General features: G+C 49.8%; 1 protein-coding gene across 1 annotated transcript; it reads right to left on the minus strand.

Annotated features, from left to right (window-relative positions):
• Positions 1 to 1323: 1323 nt before the first annotated feature.
• MLYCD (malonyl-CoA decarboxylase) lies at positions 1324 to 15228 on the minus strand. The gene is made up of 5 exons (XM_079118490.1): positions 14635 to 15228; positions 7552 to 7664; positions 6579 to 6735; positions 4046 to 4195; positions 1324 to 1859 (listed from the first exon to the last, which is right to left on the minus strand). Exons 1-5 carry the CDS (start codon positions 15175 to 15177, stop codon positions 1326 to 1328), a joined length of 1497 nt encoding a protein of 498 aa, XP_078974616.1. The 5' UTR covers positions 15178 to 15228; the 3' UTR covers positions 1324 to 1325.
• Positions 15229 to 18313: the final 3085 nt, after the last annotated feature.

Raw genomic sequence — 18313 nt, forward strand, 5'->3', positions numbered from 1 at the left:
CAAGCACTGCCTCTCCTCCCACCTCTGGAGCCACTCCTGGGGAAGTGGAGTCTGCTGAGTTTCCTTGCGTGCCAAAGCCCTTGGGGTGCCACCTCAGCCCACTCCACGCAGCCATTAAACCTTTTCACACAGGAGAAAATGGGACAGGGAGGTGAAATGACACCATGGGAAGCAGGCCGTCAGGAACCCGAGACCTTCCCGAGGCCTCTGGAGGTGGAGGGTGAGACAGGTTACTGGCTTCAAGACCTGAGCCAGGGCTGAGGGGAGGATGACAGTGAGACAGAGGCAGGGCCGGGGTAAAGGATGCTGGCTTTAGGAAGGAGGCTGGCAGGTGCAGAGACTGTGGACGATGAACCTGCGACAACTCCAAAGCCCAGGGCTTTTAGAGCGAGTCCAGAGCAAGGCAAGAGGCACCAGACTGCTTCCGCCAGTTCACCATCACACCATCTGCTCCTCGTCCACATGTCCAGGTGGAGATGACAGAAGGAGCCTGGGATGGGCTGGAGGATGAAGAGCACTCAACTCTCAGGGAGGGCAGGGGACTTGTCCACTCGACTGAGAAAAACCAGCACACTGTGCTCACTGGCACGGACACACCAACACGGACACAGGCCCACTCTGCCTCCCACAGGCAGCGACAGCCTCTTCCCACACGGCTGTCAGGTCCCACATTTCCAGGCCCCTTCCAACCCTGCTCCCCACCGCTGGCTGCAGATGGACGGCACAGCTGACCCCTTGGAGCTGGTCCAGCCTGACCAGGACTCTAATCTTAAAGACAGTCACCATTAAACAATCACAGTTAATGCTTCACAGAACAAACCTGTTCTTTACTATTTGGTTCATTATGAACTTGAATCACTGTAGGTTTAAAGCCTATACCCAACCAAGGCCTCGCGCAGCAGCATGTGTGTTCAGTGATTAACTTACTACACGTTGTGCAAATCATGAAGTCCCACACCTTTACAAGCTTCAGAATCTCCCTGGTAAACGCAGCGCAGCCTTTATCCCCCTGCACCCATGGAGAGAAATGGCGGCAGCAGCCGTGGCTACGATATGCTCTGCACGCTCCAAAGGAGACTATATTCTCACTGGGGCCTTCTGCCCTGGTCCTTGTAAGGCCCAGGGACTGGTCCTGGGTACCAGCAGCAGAGGCCTTGCACCTGTGTCTGCCACCTCTATCTGACAGTGCGCCTTCACCAGCACAGTGACAGCTGGGGCATGGCTGGGCAGGGCACCCTGCTGTGGTGGGCCACACAGCGCAGCTGTGGTTTCCACAGAAGGCCCTTCTGATCCTCAACCTTGCGGAACACGATCCTTTGCTGAGCCTAGAGCTTGCTGTTTTTCTGGAACTGGGCCACCAGGCTGAGGACCTGCTCAGAAGCTTTGATGTTCTTGGAGCCAAGGTAGGAGATGCTGTTGGGGCTGGTCTCCTCCAGGTAGTAGCGGTAGTTAACCATGAGGCCACATGAGCTGGTGAGGCCCTTGAGGCTGCTGTCAGCCATCCAGTTGATGCGCCACATCACAGCCCCGTTCTGCAGGTGGAAGTTGGCCACAGGGTTCAGGGCGAAGCCACGGTGCTTCTCCCCATACAGGTACCAGGCACACAGCCGCATCAGGGGAGCCTGGAGCGCACGCGCCAGCTTCTCTGACTTCACCCACTCGCTGCTGCTGAGGACGACCTTGAGGGTCTCCTGGACAGGGCCACCAGTGATCTCAGCAAGCTCTTTACATTCTGAATCTGTGAACAGTTCATTCCTCCCGTGTTCCTTTGTCTGTGAGTTCAGAAGCCCCAGAAGCCACTTGGTGAATCCAGGTATAGGTGATAGGCTTGAAAATGCCCCCAGGTGAGGAAACTCCTTCTGCATGGGGGTGGGTGAGAGAGAACACACACAGGTTCAGCAGGCGGTGGGTGCCTGGGCTCCTGATCTACCATCTCCTCCTCTCAGCTCTCAATGCCACTGCACAGCGTCAGAGTGACGTGTGATATGTGCTGCTCTATTTTCCTTCTTTCAAGGAAGCTGGGGTCTGCCAGGTCCTGGGGGCATTCTGAGTCCCCAAGGCAAGCCTCTGAGGTGGGTTTCAATCTGTACATTTGTCACATTGCAAAAGAGAGGCCAAGATTGGGGGCTTGCATAAAATCTGAGAGCTGGCCCCTGTGATGAGGAACGAGGTCCAGTTTTTGACCATAGACCTTATCCTTCTATTGCACCATGTCCCTCTCCTGGGAGGCCACTGTAGTCCCAGAGCCTGGTCTGATGCTTGATATACAAGCATCATGCAATGTTTAAGTGGTTGCCCAGCTGTAACTAGGGGGACAGGAGGGACAGGCAGGGGTATGTCACCATGAGTCAATATAATCATTATTAAAATGATAGTTGGGTGTGGTGGCACACACCTGTAATCCCAGCGACTCAGGAGGCTGAGGCAGGAGAACTGCAAGTTCAAAGCCAGCCTCAGCAACTTAGTAAGGCCCGAAGCAACTTAGAGAGACCCTGTCTCAAAATAAAAATTAAAAAAGGGCTGGTGATATGCCTCAGTGAGCACCCCTGGATTCAATCCAAAAAAAAAAAAAAAATTACATAGAGAACTCAATGATTATTTCCCCAAAGCCAGTATTTTCTGATTAGAAATATATGCTTAGTATGGAAAAAACATCTTTTTAAAATTTATGAAAGAAGAAAAGCAAGCCACAGCACTCTGAGGACCAGCTCTCAGGGGCCTGGTGCGCTGCTGTGCATCTGGCCTTTCTCGTTCATATGACAGGAACAAGGCACTCACCCTACACCCCATGTCCTGCACGTATCGCCAACATCCTCATTGTCACTTAAAATCTAAAAGCACAGTTTTAATGACAGAAAGATATGAAAAGGTGAGACTGTGCTGTGCTGACCCTGCCCACGTTCTCTCCAGACACCCTGTGGGCTCTTCATGCAGAGGGTTACTGCTTGCTTGGAGATTCCTTGAGGACCTCGTGGCTCACAGCCAAGTTGGTAAGAGGTACCGCTGGGCAGCTCCGAGGCCACGGGAGTCTTGGGCACATCACCCACAGCCCTGGTTCTACTCTCCCTCCCACTGGCTATTGACCTCAGATGTCCTCCTCCCTGCCTAACTCACTACCACCACCAGCAAAGAAGGACCTAGAAAAAACTTAGGTTATTTTTATGTGGCTTTTTAACATCTCTGGGGGAAAAGTGGCAGAAAGTGACCATAAAGAAGCCGCTTCCCAACTGAAGGCTGAGTTCTTGCTTCAGAACTCACTGGGACTATAGCATGCGGCATGCACATGTTTAACCCCACACGGCCGTCCTTGAAGGGAAAGTATCTGCCACCGCAGCCTGTGCTAGAGCACAGAGCACCCGGCAGAGAAAAGCGTGCTCAGAGCCATTGGCAATCCAATCATTTTACCTAAGAACTAGATTCTACTCATCCGACCTCACTCAAGCCCCTGAGTTTTGAAAAGCTAGACTCAGAGACATATGCATGTGTCCATCATAGGACAGAGTGCCCTCTGCAGGCAACAAGGAGAAGGCAGATCAACACAGCCAAAGCAGTTACCTCCACGATGGCTGGTCTAACCCTGGCACTCTCACAGACCCTGATAAAGTCTATGCTGATGGGATGTCAGGGGTCAGAGGCCTTGGACAGTGTGGGCAGGGAGGGACAGGGAAGGTCAGGCATGGCTAAGAAGCTGTGCAGGTCACCTGGTCTGGGACAGCTGACAGTGAAAGAGGCACCCTGACGTGTGTGCTGGGAGAGCATGAGCAGTCACAGCCCAGGCCAACCAGGCAAGGCCTCCCTGGAGAGCCCAGGTCCTCAGAACAGGCCTGCACCATGCAGCCCACTGAGAAGCCAGATTCTGGGTGCCTGTCCTCAGCTCTGCTCCCATCTCTCAGCATCTCATGGCTCCTGGGACTTGCCAAGTAGCACCTGGCACTATTGTGCTCCTCCTCCCTTCTTTTAGCCCTCTCCCATCTTCAGCCTGGATTGTGAGAGACATGAGAAGATCTAAGGCCCATCAGGAAGTCCAACACCTGGGATCACTCACCTGCAGCTCCTTGACCACACGCTTTATGAGGAAGGTTCCCAGCTCCACCCCCTGCAGTCCTTGCTGGGTCAGGCTGATGGAATAGAAGATGGCGGCGGCAATCCTGTTCCTCTCCTCTGTTTCCGAGGGGGGACACTCCTTCACGATTGCCTGGAAGACACCAAGGTGGCTCTGAGAAGGGCTGGCTGCCTCACAGCTGGATGGCACCCCTCCTGGGTCATAAGAGCCTCAGAGAATCAAAGTGCTGAAAGAGACCTGGTGCCCAATGCAGGTCCTGGCAGAGACTGAAGGGTCTGCTCCAAGTCTGCTCCACTCTCAGAACTCTCGGGAGACCCTTCCAAGCTCCTCTGGGCTGCTTGCTTGGCATGTATCATTTCTACCATTTTGGGATTCCCATGCAAGCTTTGCTAATGGCAATTTAGGTCCCTTTTTGACTTTTTCAAACCTTTGTACAAACTGAAACTTGCTTTCCATCCTCCCCTATAACACCCAGTGGTCACATACTGAGGCTCTGTCAAGGCCGACTGCAACTGTTTCAGCTCCAATTTCTCTAGATTTTCCTCCAAAGGCCTGCTTTTTTTTTTTTTCTACCCATTAGTTATCTTTCTCTAGTTGTTCAGATTTCTCAGGGGGCCCTATACGGTCCAATATAATTTTTCTTTTTTTGAAACTTGCCTTTCTATATACCTTTTTGATTTTTTGCCAACATCCTATTTTTCCTAAACGGAAACACACATTCACTTACATACACAAAACAATCTAAGAAATGACTTCTATTAGAATGTTACTTAGCGGAAATCTGCTTTTATTGGTTCTTATTTAAAAATTTTTTAATATATTTTTTGGGTACTGGGGATTGAACCCAGGGGAGCTCTATCAGTGAGCTACATCCCCAGTTCTTCTTTTCTTTTATCTTAAATTTTGAGACAGTCTTGCTAAGTTGCTAAGCCTGGGCTTAAACTTTTGATCTTCCTACCTTAGCCTCTGGGCGGCTGGGATTATAGTGGTGGCCACTGTGTGCCCAGCTAGATCTCATTTTTAATCGTAGAGTTTACTGAACCCTAACATACTGAAGGTCACTTGGTAACAGTGGAATAGTGGGTGGTCACCTTTCGTTTTGCTTTTGAAGAATATGCTGACACCACTTTTAACTCCTTCCAGCTACATTTGATTCTTGAAGTAGGGGTGCTTAGCCCAGAGAGCACGGGAGGCATTTCTCCTTGGGGTCAGGACATAGGGTGTGTCTGAATCCCTCTTCTGCCCTTACTTACTCACTCTATGATTGTGGGCAAGTTACTGATGTTCCCTTAAGCTTCCATTTTCTTAAGTCCAAAGTGAGCTAACTCAGTGTTACAAGCAATGACACAATGGAACGTGTTTCATTGATGGCTGGGCACAGGGCAAGTGCTCAAGAGGTGTTGTGAATAGTATAAATGAGACCACAGTCCACAGGCTCTTCTGCAACCTGAACATTTCACTCAACAGTAAGTCCAGGCTGGCTTTCCAGGTGAGATAGAAACCTATATCAACATCTATACACATGCACAGAAATCCAGTGCGAGGGCATGTACCATGTTATACACCATTTTCTGTGCTGCTGGGATGGAACCTGGGCCTTGCCTGTGCCGGGCAAGCCCATCACGCACCACTCTCTGGCCACCCCTTATTGAAGGACAGTTATTCACCATCCCTGGCCTTCCACAGCTGTGAGGAATTCTACGTGAGCAGTCACCTGGACTCTCAGGTCCCTTAGAGTGGAATTTTCAGGCAGAAGAATGTATGTGATACTTTGATACCAGGTGCTAAAACATTCCTGGAGAGGAAACTGCCCGCGGTGCAGAGATGTCTTATCCTCCATTCGTCTTCCTAGCAGGCTATTCAAGCGGAGTCCTCAACTCACTGTACCTTCCTGTGGAGGCCTGGGGTCTCACGCTCCTTTCTACTGCCTTCAGCTCATCTAGACCTACTTGCCACCCCCAGACCCTGCAGTGTGGTCACTGGTCTGTTGCCCCATGGACCCCATTTCAGAACTTCTTTGAAACCCCTTCAGGAGAAGACCAGCTTGCCACGGGATGTGGGAATGGAAGCAGACTCCATTCCCATACCCGCCACTCACAAGCAGCATCTGGGCCCATGTCAGGCAGAGGGCACCAAGCCTGTCTTTCCCCTTCTCTATAATGTGTCTTTCAGAACTGCCCACAGGCACTTAATGAATGCTGCAGAGCTGAACCACACACCTGTCCTTCTACCACTCCATCCCTCACCCATTTTCTGCCTCACAGAAAAATCCTGCAAGACTTCAACTTCTTAATTCAAGGTCACGAGGGCCAGTTGGATGCTCTCCGAGCCCAGCTTGTATCTCTCACCCCTGCATCCTGCAACAACACCCCTGAAGATTGCAGCTCCAATTACAAAGTTCAACACAACTTATTTTTGAAAAGATCAAATCAAAGTAAAAAAAAGGAAACAAACAAAAACCTTAAGGAACTTTGTGAGATGCTTATCTTGTCCTCAAGTGACCAAACGCAGGTACCTGGATGTTGTTAGAGATGTCACTGGTCAGTGCCACGTGCAAGACAACAAGGGGCTCGCCCGGGGTTGAACAGTGAGAAAAGAAGTAGCATCTCCTGTAGGGCCCGACACGTCGCTTCATATCCATCCAATTTTTTACAGGATGCACAGCCTCAGACCTGACAAGGAAAAATAGAGATGAGTGTCCAATTTTCAAGTTAAATAACAACTGGTGACTGCTGTTCATGTTACCACTAAAGTCAAACGAATGCACTCAATACAGCTTTAACCGACTCCTGAAAAATTCAGCCAATCATTTAAGTGGGAAACGGCACTGAGAGAAACGACAATCAACGACCACTTCACATACACAGTTGTGTGCTGAGTCTTAACACCAATCTTGAGAGCAGTTTGTGAGGCCCCTGCGAGGCATTTTTGCAGCAGGTTTCAACACAAAATCTAACCGCAGCTTTGCTGTGGGGCTCGCTGTCCTTGGGACCCGCAGTCCCGTCTCCTAGCACCTCTCCACAGCAGGCCCCGTCATCACTGAGGCTTCAACAGCAGGACACTTCGAGCCCGAGATTCCATGGGACAGAGTGGACTGTGGGCAGGACACCTCATGCAGGCCTGAGCGACACTGTCCAGTGCATGCTGCGACTGTGTGTGATGAAGTTCATCGAGAGGTTCTATTCAAGAGGGAAACTGAACAACTGGGCAAGTGCTGTTCTGGTTATTAACACAGTCACGTGGTCTGGAGAGTTCGCACAACTCTGATAACAGGGTCTTGAGAAACCGTGAACAGGCCTGTTTGCTTTAAACGCGAGGACAACAAGACCCAGGTTACTGAGGGCTAGTGAATCTTTCTGTCCTCTGCTCCCCTCCCCCATGTGCGTGACGGCCCTGACCCCTCTGAATACTGGGTGGAATCTGCTGGGCTGAAACAAGACACACGGACACACGGGCTCAGCTGCAGTCTGAGTGGGCTTCATACTTACTCACTGATTTTCTGAAGCACCTCACACGGCGAATGCCAGGTGACCCGTTCCAGGCTCAGGAACCCTGAGGAAAACCACTCCGACAGCATGCCTTTCAGCACCCCATTCATCTCCTGCAAGAAGACAGCAGGCCCTCAGGGGGTGGCGGAGGGAGCCCACCTCTGCGTCCCCTTCAGCACAGCGAGCTAGATGGATCAAGATGGGAGAGGGACTGCACGAGGCAAGTCTCCAGGCAGCCTGTTCTGCGACACCCCTGTGCCACTCTCATCTCCGACCACGGCAGGCTTCAGTTCCCCTGCAGACTACCGAGACACCCGAGTGTGAACCTTCACTCTGAACCACGCTGGCTGAAGCTGACGACGTATGCCATTTGTTCGTCACAGTGAACATAATATGGAAATAGGACAAATATGTACCTGAAGAGAAACACTAACAAGCTGCAGAGTCCCACAGCTGCACCCTCCAGAACATTCTGTGACAGGGCAGAGTGCAATACCTGTGTTTCCTAAGAGGAACAAGTGCTTGGTCCAGGGATGCTACTTCACCGCCTGGAGACACAACTTCAGATCTGAACACCTCAGAAGTCAGGATGCGCCTTTCAAAAGACACTGGGTCACTGTTTACCTGGCAGCATTTTTATCCACCTTAGTGGGATTTATATAACAGTGTATCTGGTAAGCAGTCCATTTCAGATTTGATGAAATTCTTCTAGTTTTGCTTCACTTATTTATATCAGCTCTACTTCCAAAAATGATTTGAATTGATACCAAAGATCCCTTTGCACTGAAACTTTTCAAGTAAGAACAGAACAAGAGGCACATAGACTGGAGCAGGATCTGAGTTCAGTGTGGTCTCTGAAGTAACCAGGGCTGGACACGGAACTAGACGGCCTCTGCCAGCCATGGTGAAGAGGGTGCCGACAGTGCACACAGCTTATTTTCCCCAGCAGCTGCTTTCTCACCTTCCAAATTAAGAGGCCACATTTTTAGCTAGGCACATCCATGTCCGTCCACTGCACAGAAGGCAGTCATGTGACTGAGCTCTGGCCAAGGGGGTGTGAGCAGAGGGGTCCTGCAGTAGGCTGGGGAACCTTAAGAGATGGCAGGAGCATGTCCTTTGCCCATCCTTTCCCTTGTGTGTTCTCTGTGGTCTGGCAGGTGCTGTGGTGGCTAGCATGGGAGCAGTCATCTTGGACCATGAGGTGACTCTGGAGATGGTTTTTCAGGGCAGAGCAACGAGACTGAAGTGGAGGTTCACTGAACACACCACAGAGCAGCTGTCCCCAGATTTTGACCTGAAAGACTAACTTGCTATTATTCAGACCACTATTACTTTGGGTCTCTGCTACTCACAGACACACCGAACACCGTTATTGAGTATCTCAGTGCATCTGGTACCAAATTATCTTTCGAAATTGTGTAGGGGATCACAGAGAATGTGACACATTGCCGAAGGGTGGTTTTGTAACTCCATGGAATTTCATAGCATCATTTCACATTAATTCTGTTAAAGATGAAAGGCCTCAGAACTTTGTGACTTCAGCAAAATCTGCAGGCATGGGTTGGTGACTCAATTTTTCAGAAGAATACGAGGTCTTTTTATATTTTAGCACTAGGGCATAGAGGAGGCTGGATTTGTTCTGTGTGACCCCACAAAGGTGGACAGGGGCAAACCTAAGACCAACCAGCAGCAGAGACAGCAGATTGGCACTGCATTCACCATAAAGAAGGAGTTTTCTGAATGGCGGTGCTGTCCACTGTTGTCACCCTGGGAAAGAGCTTTTACCCCTGGAAGTGGCTGCACAGGAGGACAAGAGCTGGTTGGATCAGCTCTAGAAAGGATGTAGGGATTGGACAGGCGGTGGGGCCGGGTCACCCTTGCAATTCCTTGTAACTCTAGATTCCCTAATCGAATCTCCTTTACTCAGTGGTGAGCTCTGAACAGGCAAAGTCCATTTCAGATTCATTTTTATAATTCCCAAAGTACTCACTAATAGCCTGATAGCAAATGAAAAAGAAAAGGTGATCAGGAAGAAGCAGGCCAGAAGGACAAGAGAGCATCTGCTGGGCTCACAGAGCTCTTTATGAAACTCTGCATTTGACTGATATGGTTCTTAACTCTCCTGGCACCCTTTCCTACTCGTGAGTCTGTGTTAAACATCAGAAACCCCCAGAAAACCGCCAAACATTAATAAAATCTCGCAGAGTTTCTTGAGGATCACAACCCCAGGACGTATGCTGAATGGTTAGGAAGGGGCTGGTTGAGGTTGGGGAAGATACATTAGCTCTCCCGTACATTCATGACAGGAAAAAGCTGGAAAAACCCAGTTTTGACATTAATTATGAAAGAAATAGCTTGGCTGATGGAAATTTCTCCTCTGAGAGGCTCTCCACTCTATTCTGGGCTGCTGACAGCTACAACATGTGATGCTGGACACAGCCTGGAATCTAGGTTAAAGGTTACAAGTCTCCACTGTCTGCTTCTAACACCACCACAGCTGTTCCAGCTGGAACCAACCACGGCAGGCGGCAAGGAAGAACTTTCTCTGCTCTGTGGTCACGAGTTCAGCCATCAGCTATCAATCACTCAAGGTGGGAAGTATAGCTGCCAGGGGCACCTAGCGATGCTCAGGCCAACGCTAGCTGTGTCCTTTTGTACTCACTCAGTTTTCTTGGATGACACCATTAAGATGACCAGCCAGTTTTTTCTTTTAGCAGAGAAAAGCTGTCTACTGCCCTCTCTTCTGAAGTTCTTGGCTATCAAGATCTGCCTATTTTGGTATATGAAGAAGAGTCGCTCAGAAGTCCTGAGCTGGAAGGGAGGCAGAAGCAGGGCTCAGAGCAGTTACAACTCCAAATCACATGAGCTGAACCCCCATACTCCATGCACCTTCCCAGCTAGAGGTAAATTCTGGTTTAGTGTAGCAAGGCACAGGGAGTACTGTATGGACTACAGCAGGGAGGCTTGCCCAGAGACGCAGCACAGCTGTGTCCAGCACAGCTTTTGGTCACAGCAGAAGGGGTGGCCAGGTGGGATGCTGACCAGTCCGACAGCTCTCCCTTCTCCAGTGGCTGTGCACCCTCCCTCCACCATGATTTCCAGGTCTGACCCGCCCCTGGAGAGGCCTTCCTGTGATCTAATGCCAACCTCCCTCAAGTATCTCCCACTGCCCAGACCTTCCTGCAGTCTGGGTGATTCAATTGTTTCACTGGGATTTGATCTTGAAGAAAACTAAATCCTCAACCAAATGGGCCTCTGGAAGTATATCTGGAGAAAAACAAAAAGCTGACAAAATGCATCCCCAGCACCCATGGACTGGGCCCAGAGGCAGATGCTGGACAGGCTGAGCTGGACATACAAGATGCTGTGCCAGGAGGCGCCAGCACAGAGCACTCACTCTCCAGCTGAAGCCTCTGCTCCTTCTGGGGAGACACCCTATGAGGTGCTTTTTGGGCACCTGAGCACATTTAGACAAGGAAGCTGAACACATGGGCCCTGAACGCAACTGAGAGGTGGATCTGAGTCCACGCCTCAGAGCCCATGAAAGATGCTGCAGAGCTGGATTCATTTCCACCAAAGGTGCCAACCCAGGCACACTGCCAGCCTCCAGTCGGTAGAACTCTGGTTGAGAAAACACTTTACAAAAGAACAGTCTGCAACCAGAGGGCAGCACTCTTCCCGCAGTGAGGAGGCTGCTCCCTCATGGGGCTACTCATATTCCCTTTCCCAAACAGAACATTTTGGGTTTTGTGATCACTGACGTTGAGAATATTTTCAAGTCCCTTTTCTATGAACTCCTTAATTATCAAAACAACTATAATTCCTTTCTTGGAATATATCCATGAAGGTCAATAATTTGTGGTCCAAGGAATCCTATAAATCCACATGAGATGAATCTGGCACAGCAGTGGAGGCTTGGTGGGAACCAAGAAGACCAACACACTGATGCTTCTAATTTAAAATTGACACGGGCCTTGCTCACTTCCTTCTCCGTGTATTGGATCTGCTATCTTGAAGAGCACAACACATTTAAACTTTGCCACACTAAAAATTTTCAAAGTAGCGCTTCTATCTTCCAGCATAGAGACTTGAAACTGACTCTGAACTTAAATCTAAAAGGATTAAGAATCCCGAAAGGAGAGAAAAGAAGCCTTGTCTGATTTCAGATATCCCAGGAAAGAGATAGACCCTTGGGTCCTCATGCTGGGCCACAGTGCAATGGAAACGTCAGTCTTCTGGATTCTTCTATCTCCAATAATCCCAGCCCTTGGGAGGCCACACTCTCCACAAACTGCACCTTTATCTGTTTACCACATTTTTAGCAAAGGTCCAATAAATCCCTTAGGGGACTTCTTGGGAAAGAAGCAGGCTGACCTTAAGCTCACTGATCATCAACTGAATCTTCCACCTTAGTGTTGAGAGACCTGACTAAAATCACCCTAAATCGTCTCTCCTAACAGATGGTTATAATGGAACCAGAGCCCTGCTCACTTCCCCACTCTGCCCCTTCAGTAGACCCACTGTCCTGCAAAACACACAGGGTCAGCATCCTTAAGCTGAACATTTGCCACTCGTTCTAAAGTGACTCTGTATCACATGCAACTCAGTAAACAAAGGACTTGGACAGATGGGCCACAGAGTGACCTGGATCCACTCCAGGAAGGCTCAGGACAAAACCCACAGAAGCCCTAACCAGGGCACATTCACTTGACCTTATTCAGAAAGTCCAAGTCAACTGGGGTCATGCAAGTTGCATGCCTGGGTGACAGGCAGTGCACACAGACCCAGCAATGCTGAGACCTGCGGCAACCGAGGAGTGAGCACCCTGCTCCTCCTTGAGCACTCAGCATTTAAGGTGCTAGGCAGTCTGGGATCCTGCTCTAAGGCTTTGCGTGCCAGACTTCTCACAGTTTCTCATGTTTAACTGCTACAAGTAAAAAGTTCTGAGTTGCCTCTTTAAAGCAGATGTAAAACCCTCAGTGAAGAAAAAGAAACAGGATAAAAATGCATTACACACCAAACCCACAAGAGCACACTAACGCACCATGGACTCCAAGTGATAATGACATGTCAACACAGGGCCTTGAACTGTCGTTGGTGTACCACTCGGGGGGCAGGGCTGTGCACGGGTGAGAGCAAGGTATACTGGGAACTCTGTACCTTCTGCTCAGTTTTACTGCACATCTAAAACTGTGCTAAAAAGAAAGGAAGTCTAATACAAAAAGGACAGTGCTTATAAGGTGATTCTGGGGATAGTTTATAACATCAAATCCTAATTGACAATTTCTAGGGATAGAAGAAAACTATGAATTAAATAATAGGGATTTAAAAAAATATGTGATTATGTCAGGCAAAGGAGAAAGAAGTTAACAAACTTCAGTACTGACAGTTAAATGCAGTGGATATAAGGCCAGGACTTTTAGATGAAGAAATGTGTGGGGAAGAGCAAAAGGGTATATTCTACACTACCCCACAGAATCAGAGAATTTTGAACCGTATTGGGCATACAAGTCACTAAGCTGTCCATGTAGCTGATATTATGACCCTCTTGCCTTTAGAGAGGACTTCCAAGTCCTTCTTGGCTTCTTTCCAGGCTCAGAACTCTGACAGTGGGCAGGGCAGTGTGACCTCAGGATAGCGGTGAACGATCAGTGTGTAGAGTGTGTTTTATGCTGGGGCATGCAGGGGTCTACCTCAAGTATTCACTCATCATTCTGCTATGCAAGAAATGTGAGACAAGGTTCCATTTTTCAAGGAACTGGTTATCTAGTGAGGGGTGGGGATGGCGGGCAAGAACACCATCTGTAGAGCATGAGCCATGGAGGTTCAGACAAAAGACTGCCCTTGAGCCTGGAACATGGTCAACTTAACACAATAAGAATCACGACTGACTGTGACTAGAGATTAACAACTAGGGGTTCCCAATCTGGGAATCTTAGGATCGAAGGTTTGTAGCCCTAGGTAACACTTAACCAGGTACCACGAGAAATCACATCACAGCCATTGTTAACACTCTGAAATTAATCCCATCCTTAACTACACCCAATTTGTATACATCCGAGACTAAGTAGACAAAAGGGATGGTAATGCGTAGTGCAAAGAACCCTGGATTTGGGTGGGTAATCAGACATACCTATTTAAGTTTCTGGACAAGTCACACAACTTCAGTTTATCTCTGTGTATCATCCACCTAAGAGTAACAACTATTATGCTAACTTTACAGGGCTGTTGACAGGAGTCATTCAACTGTTCAATTTTTTAAAAGCACATGATAAAGTTCAGAACATCAGACACTTCTGAAAAATTACTTTTTGTTCACTGAAGGGCAGGTTAGTGTTCCCTCCAATTTCATACGAGGAGTCTAAAAGGACTACATGCAACTCTAGGCAATCTTCCAGGTCATAGTTATTTAAGTCTCAAAGTATTTACCTGCATCTAACATGACTCACTGCCCTAGCCCTGCCTACCTTATGCTCGCTTCTAGGTTATGCGACAGACAGAGGGCTGGGAGGTTCCCGGACTCTGAGCAGAGTCCCCTTCAATCCTACTCATCTTTGTGAAGTCTGCGGAACTTCCTAGGACAATGCCTCACACATAGTGGGTGCTCCCAATTTATTTATTTCTTTTTTTTGAGACAGGGTCTTGCTATATTGCATAGACTGGCCCTGAACTCCTCGGCAAAATGATCCCCCTGCCTCGGTCTCTCCAGTAACTGGGGCTGCAGGTCTGCCATCGCACCTGCTTTGTGGGCGCTGACAACGTCCAGGTGTTCAAAGAACGCCTGGCGGTGATACTGGTTCACGTAACTTCAGTTAAAATAATAAAGACTATAGACGACACTAACCAGGTACCGGGTGGCACGCTGTCCTTAACGGTGGACGAGCCGAAGCCAACTAGTAAGGCCTGCAAGGTGAGACTGCAGGGGGCAGGGGCCGCAGGGCCTAGGCAAGGACTCAGAAAGCGCGGGCGGAGCGCACTCGGCTTCACGCGGGGGAAGGGGTTGTGTTCAGCATGGGGCAGCTGAGGACTGCACCGGGAGGCCGCCGGGAGCCCGGGGCCGGGGCGGCCCGGGCGGGGCCTTACCCGGACGTGCGGCCCCTCCACCAGCTTGAGGGCCTGCGCCTCGAGCAGGTCGGCCCGCAGCTGCACCAGGAAGCGCACGCCGCCGTCCAGCTTGCTGATGTGGTGGAAGAGGCCGCGGTAGCGCGGCACGAGCGCGTAGCGCAGCCGGTCCTCGGCCTGCAGCAGCACGGCCGCCTCCCGCGGCTGCTGGCGCAGCTGGAGCACGCCGGCGCTCTGCTCGGCCACCTGGCTGTGGTCCACGCCGAAGCCCTGCGCCAGGCGGCCCAGCAGCTCGGCGCGCTGGGCCACCTCGGTCAGGCCGCCGTAGAAGCTCACGAAGTCGGCGCACTGGCCCTCGGCGGGCGCCGGCGTCTTCTCGCGCAGCTCGTAGACCGGCATGGCCGGCACCGCGCGGCGCAGTAGCTCGTCCATGGCCCGTTCCAGGGCGCCGGCCGCCGCCGTCGGCCCGCTCGACAACCGAGGCCCGGGCGGCCGCGGCGGCCGCGGGGGCAACCGCAGCGGGAGGAGACGCCGCGCCGTCAGGCCTGGCCCGAGACCTCGCATAGCGCCAAGAGACAGCTGCTAAGGGGCCTGGCCTCCCGCGCCGCCGCCGCGCTTCCGGTTCCGGCTTCCGGCGCGCGCCGGCCCCGATTGGCCAGGGCCGGGGGCGGGGCGGGGTGATGGCCAGTTAGAGGGTGGAGCGGTGTGGGCGGGGCGAGAGGTTCGGGGCCAAGTGCAGCCAAAGGGCCCGGGGGCGGGGCGTGTTCAAGGCGCCTGACACCAACCCCGGCAGCTGTTGGCTGCCTGTCAGACCACCTGGCTAGCCAGAGTCACCTTCTGGGCTCCGCCATCCTCTCCACACACACCTCTCTCCTCCAGATCTGCCCTCCAACCTCCAGGTGCAGCAGAGTCACCGGGGGACGCATAACACGTGCATACTCCTGGGCCCTTACAGGGCAAGAACTATTATTACTGTTATTCTTGTGTTACACAGGTAGAAACGGAAGCGCAGAGAGACACAGGGACTTGCTCAGGTTCACAACTGGTGAATAGCAGAGGGGGTTCCTAAATGGCTGTGAGGCTGGGTGGGTGTGTAAGGAGGATTTGAACCCAGCCCCATCTCTGGGCTGCATTCCTTCCACTTCAGGACCCTGCCTCTGCTAAAATGAGGATTTCTGTATTGTTGAGAGTCGAGTTTGTTTTTGTGCTGAATTGCTGAGGAAAATAAGACAGAAATCGAACAAATGTCAAGTTCTCCCGACGTGGCAAAGTTTATGCACTTAATCCTCACATTCACTATATCATCCAATTTATAGATGAGGCCCAGGCTCCCCTGTGAGTGAGAGGCAAAGCCTAGGTTTTACCCTTGTCTTGTGATTCCAAAGCGTTTGCTTTTTCTACTCTCTTGAGCTAGGTGGCTGGAAAGATCTTCCTTCCTTACAGGCCATATGGGAATCATCTGTTTGCTTCTCAGTTCAATTCCGGTGAGGATGGTAGCCAGCAGGTAGGTTGTTAATTTTGGGGGGTTAGATATTCAAATTCATGAAGCTACAGTAATTAAAATGGAATATACAGACAAATATGCATGCAAAATAACAAAGTCCAGAAAGAGATCTAGAGATGCTGTGTATTTATTGTGTGATAACAGAAGCATATCATATCATGGGGGGAAATCACTGATGACAACAGGACTCTTAGGAAAAAGAGCAAAGCTGGATTCCAGCCTCAGAGTTTACAAAATAAATCCCATGTGGCTTAAGAATTTAAGTCTCTTAAAAGTGAAACAAATATTAGCAGAGAATTATCTGAGTGAGAAAAGCATTTTGAAACAAACCCAGAAGCCATGAAATGGAAGGTCAATAAGTTTAAGTACATGCTTTTTTTTTTTTTAAACAAAGTTCTTCATGGTTAAAAACAAAGTCAGAAGACAAACACTGCCTTAAAGAGTTATTTGCCACTGATGTGATGTACCATAGGCTAATTTCCCTTATAGATATGGGATGAAAACACTAAGTGAAAAGACTGTCGACCCACCAGAGATAAAGGGAAAGGTTGTGATCAGAGAATTCACAGAAAAGGCAGTAACAGGGGTCCTCAAACATCTGAGAAGTGCCTAACTTCACTCGGAAGGAGAAATTGCAAATCAAAACGCTAGCGAGTTATCAATTTCATTTATTGTAGGTTAATGATCACGCAATTGGATAACACCCTGTGCTATGAACCTGCAGGGAAAATGCTCTCTCCAATTGCTGCTGGGGATCTACATTGGTAAGCCCCCCTGAGCATACCTTTACCATAACTATCAAAATCGAAAGTTCAACCAGCAATTTTTACATAGAAATACCTGACTGCTGTATGGGTTAACATCAGGTTGACCAGACCTAGGACACTCCATGACACAGCCAATCAGCAGGGTCACGAGACAAGCACAGATACCAGGACAACAGCTGCCTCTCGATGAAGAGGTGCTGCTGAGGACTAGCTATCTGTTTCAGTCAGCTTTTTTGCTGCTGTGATGAAAACATCAACCAGAGCAATTTTAAAGGAGAAAAGGTTTATTTGAGGGCTTAAAGTTTCAGAGGTCTTAGTCCATAGAGGTTGGCATTAACTGAAGATGCTCTTTTTTATCTGGAGGTTGGCGGGGGAGGGGGGGGAGGTTTGAACCCAGGACCTTGTGAATTCTAGGCTAGCACTGTACTTGCAGCCCCTTGGTCTTAGTCTATAGAAGGCCGGCTCCATTCCTTGGGGCTCAAGGTGAGGCAGAACATCGTGACGGAAGAGCATGGCAGAGGGAAGCAGCTCACATTATCAGGAAGCAGAGAGAGAGACTCCACTCTCCAGATACAAAATATACACCCCAATTCCAATCTCCTGCAGCCACACCCCACCACTTCAATTAATCCCACCAGGGATTAATTCACTGATTGGGTTAAGATTCTCACAACCAATCGTTTCTCCTCTGAAACTTCCTGCATTGTCTCACATGCGAGCTTTTGAGGGACACCTCACATCCAAACCATAACACTATCTCAGATTTAAAAATCCTCTCCAGAGGCAACGAGAAAGAGGATGGGGAGACTCGCCTAGAGCAGTGACATCTGCAGAGTCAAGCACAGCAGACTAATAAAAATCATCAGCTCCCAAGACAACAGAAGGCCCTGGCTCTGCACCTGTGCCTGCCACTTACTAGCCCAGTAACCTTGGTAGGTTCTGTGAGCCTTTAAGGCTGTTCCACATCATGCGTTGCATAGATAGCGGTAAACCTATCTCACAGGCTGGTGAGAATGAAATGAAACAATTCATGTCAAGAACACAGCAACTAGTAAGGACCCCACAACATTCTAGCTACATTATTATAAGTGTAATGAAACAAACATCCTTTGGGGTGAGTTTGTGTTTTCACGTGGACAAAATGAAGCAATGTTTTGACCCAAGACAAGACTGGTTCCCTGCTCTGAGCCCCCGTTTCCCACACAGCTTTCCCTGGAATTTCTGAAGTCCGAGAGGCAAGAGGCAGCAGCCGTGGATGACAGGGGTAGGGATGCCATATCCTGAATGATTGCCAGAATGGCAAGAAGAGAGTTTGCTTTTGAAATAATTTTCAGTCAATGCAATTATCCAGATTTATTTGGTTCTGCAGGAAGTGAGACCTGAGTGACCTTTCATTGTCCCCTCCTTCCCCTTTTTCCTCAGCCCACTA

Source organism: Sciurus vulgaris (genome assembly GCF_902686455.1).
Source record: "Sciurus vulgaris genome assembly, chromosome: 17".
NCBI lineage: Eukaryota > Metazoa > Chordata > Mammalia > Rodentia > Sciuridae > Sciurus > Sciurus vulgaris.

What these genes read in the sequence shown, in the direction of transcription:
- MLYCD (XM_079118490.1), bottom strand. Translation starts at nt 15,177, where the DNA reads ATGCGAGGTCTCGGGCCAGGCCTGACGGCGCGGCGTCTCCTCCCGCTG. An exon ending in ACATCTCTAACAACATCCAG is followed by an intron (nt 4,196 to 6,578) that starts GTACCTGCGTTT and finishes GGTGTCTTCCAG; the next exon opens with GCAATCGTGAAGGAGTGTCC. An exon ending in GTGTGGTCAAGGAGCTGCAG is followed by an intron (nt 1,860 to 4,045) that starts GTGAGTGATCCC and finishes ACCCCCATGCAG; the next exon opens with AAGGAGTTTCCTCACCTGGG.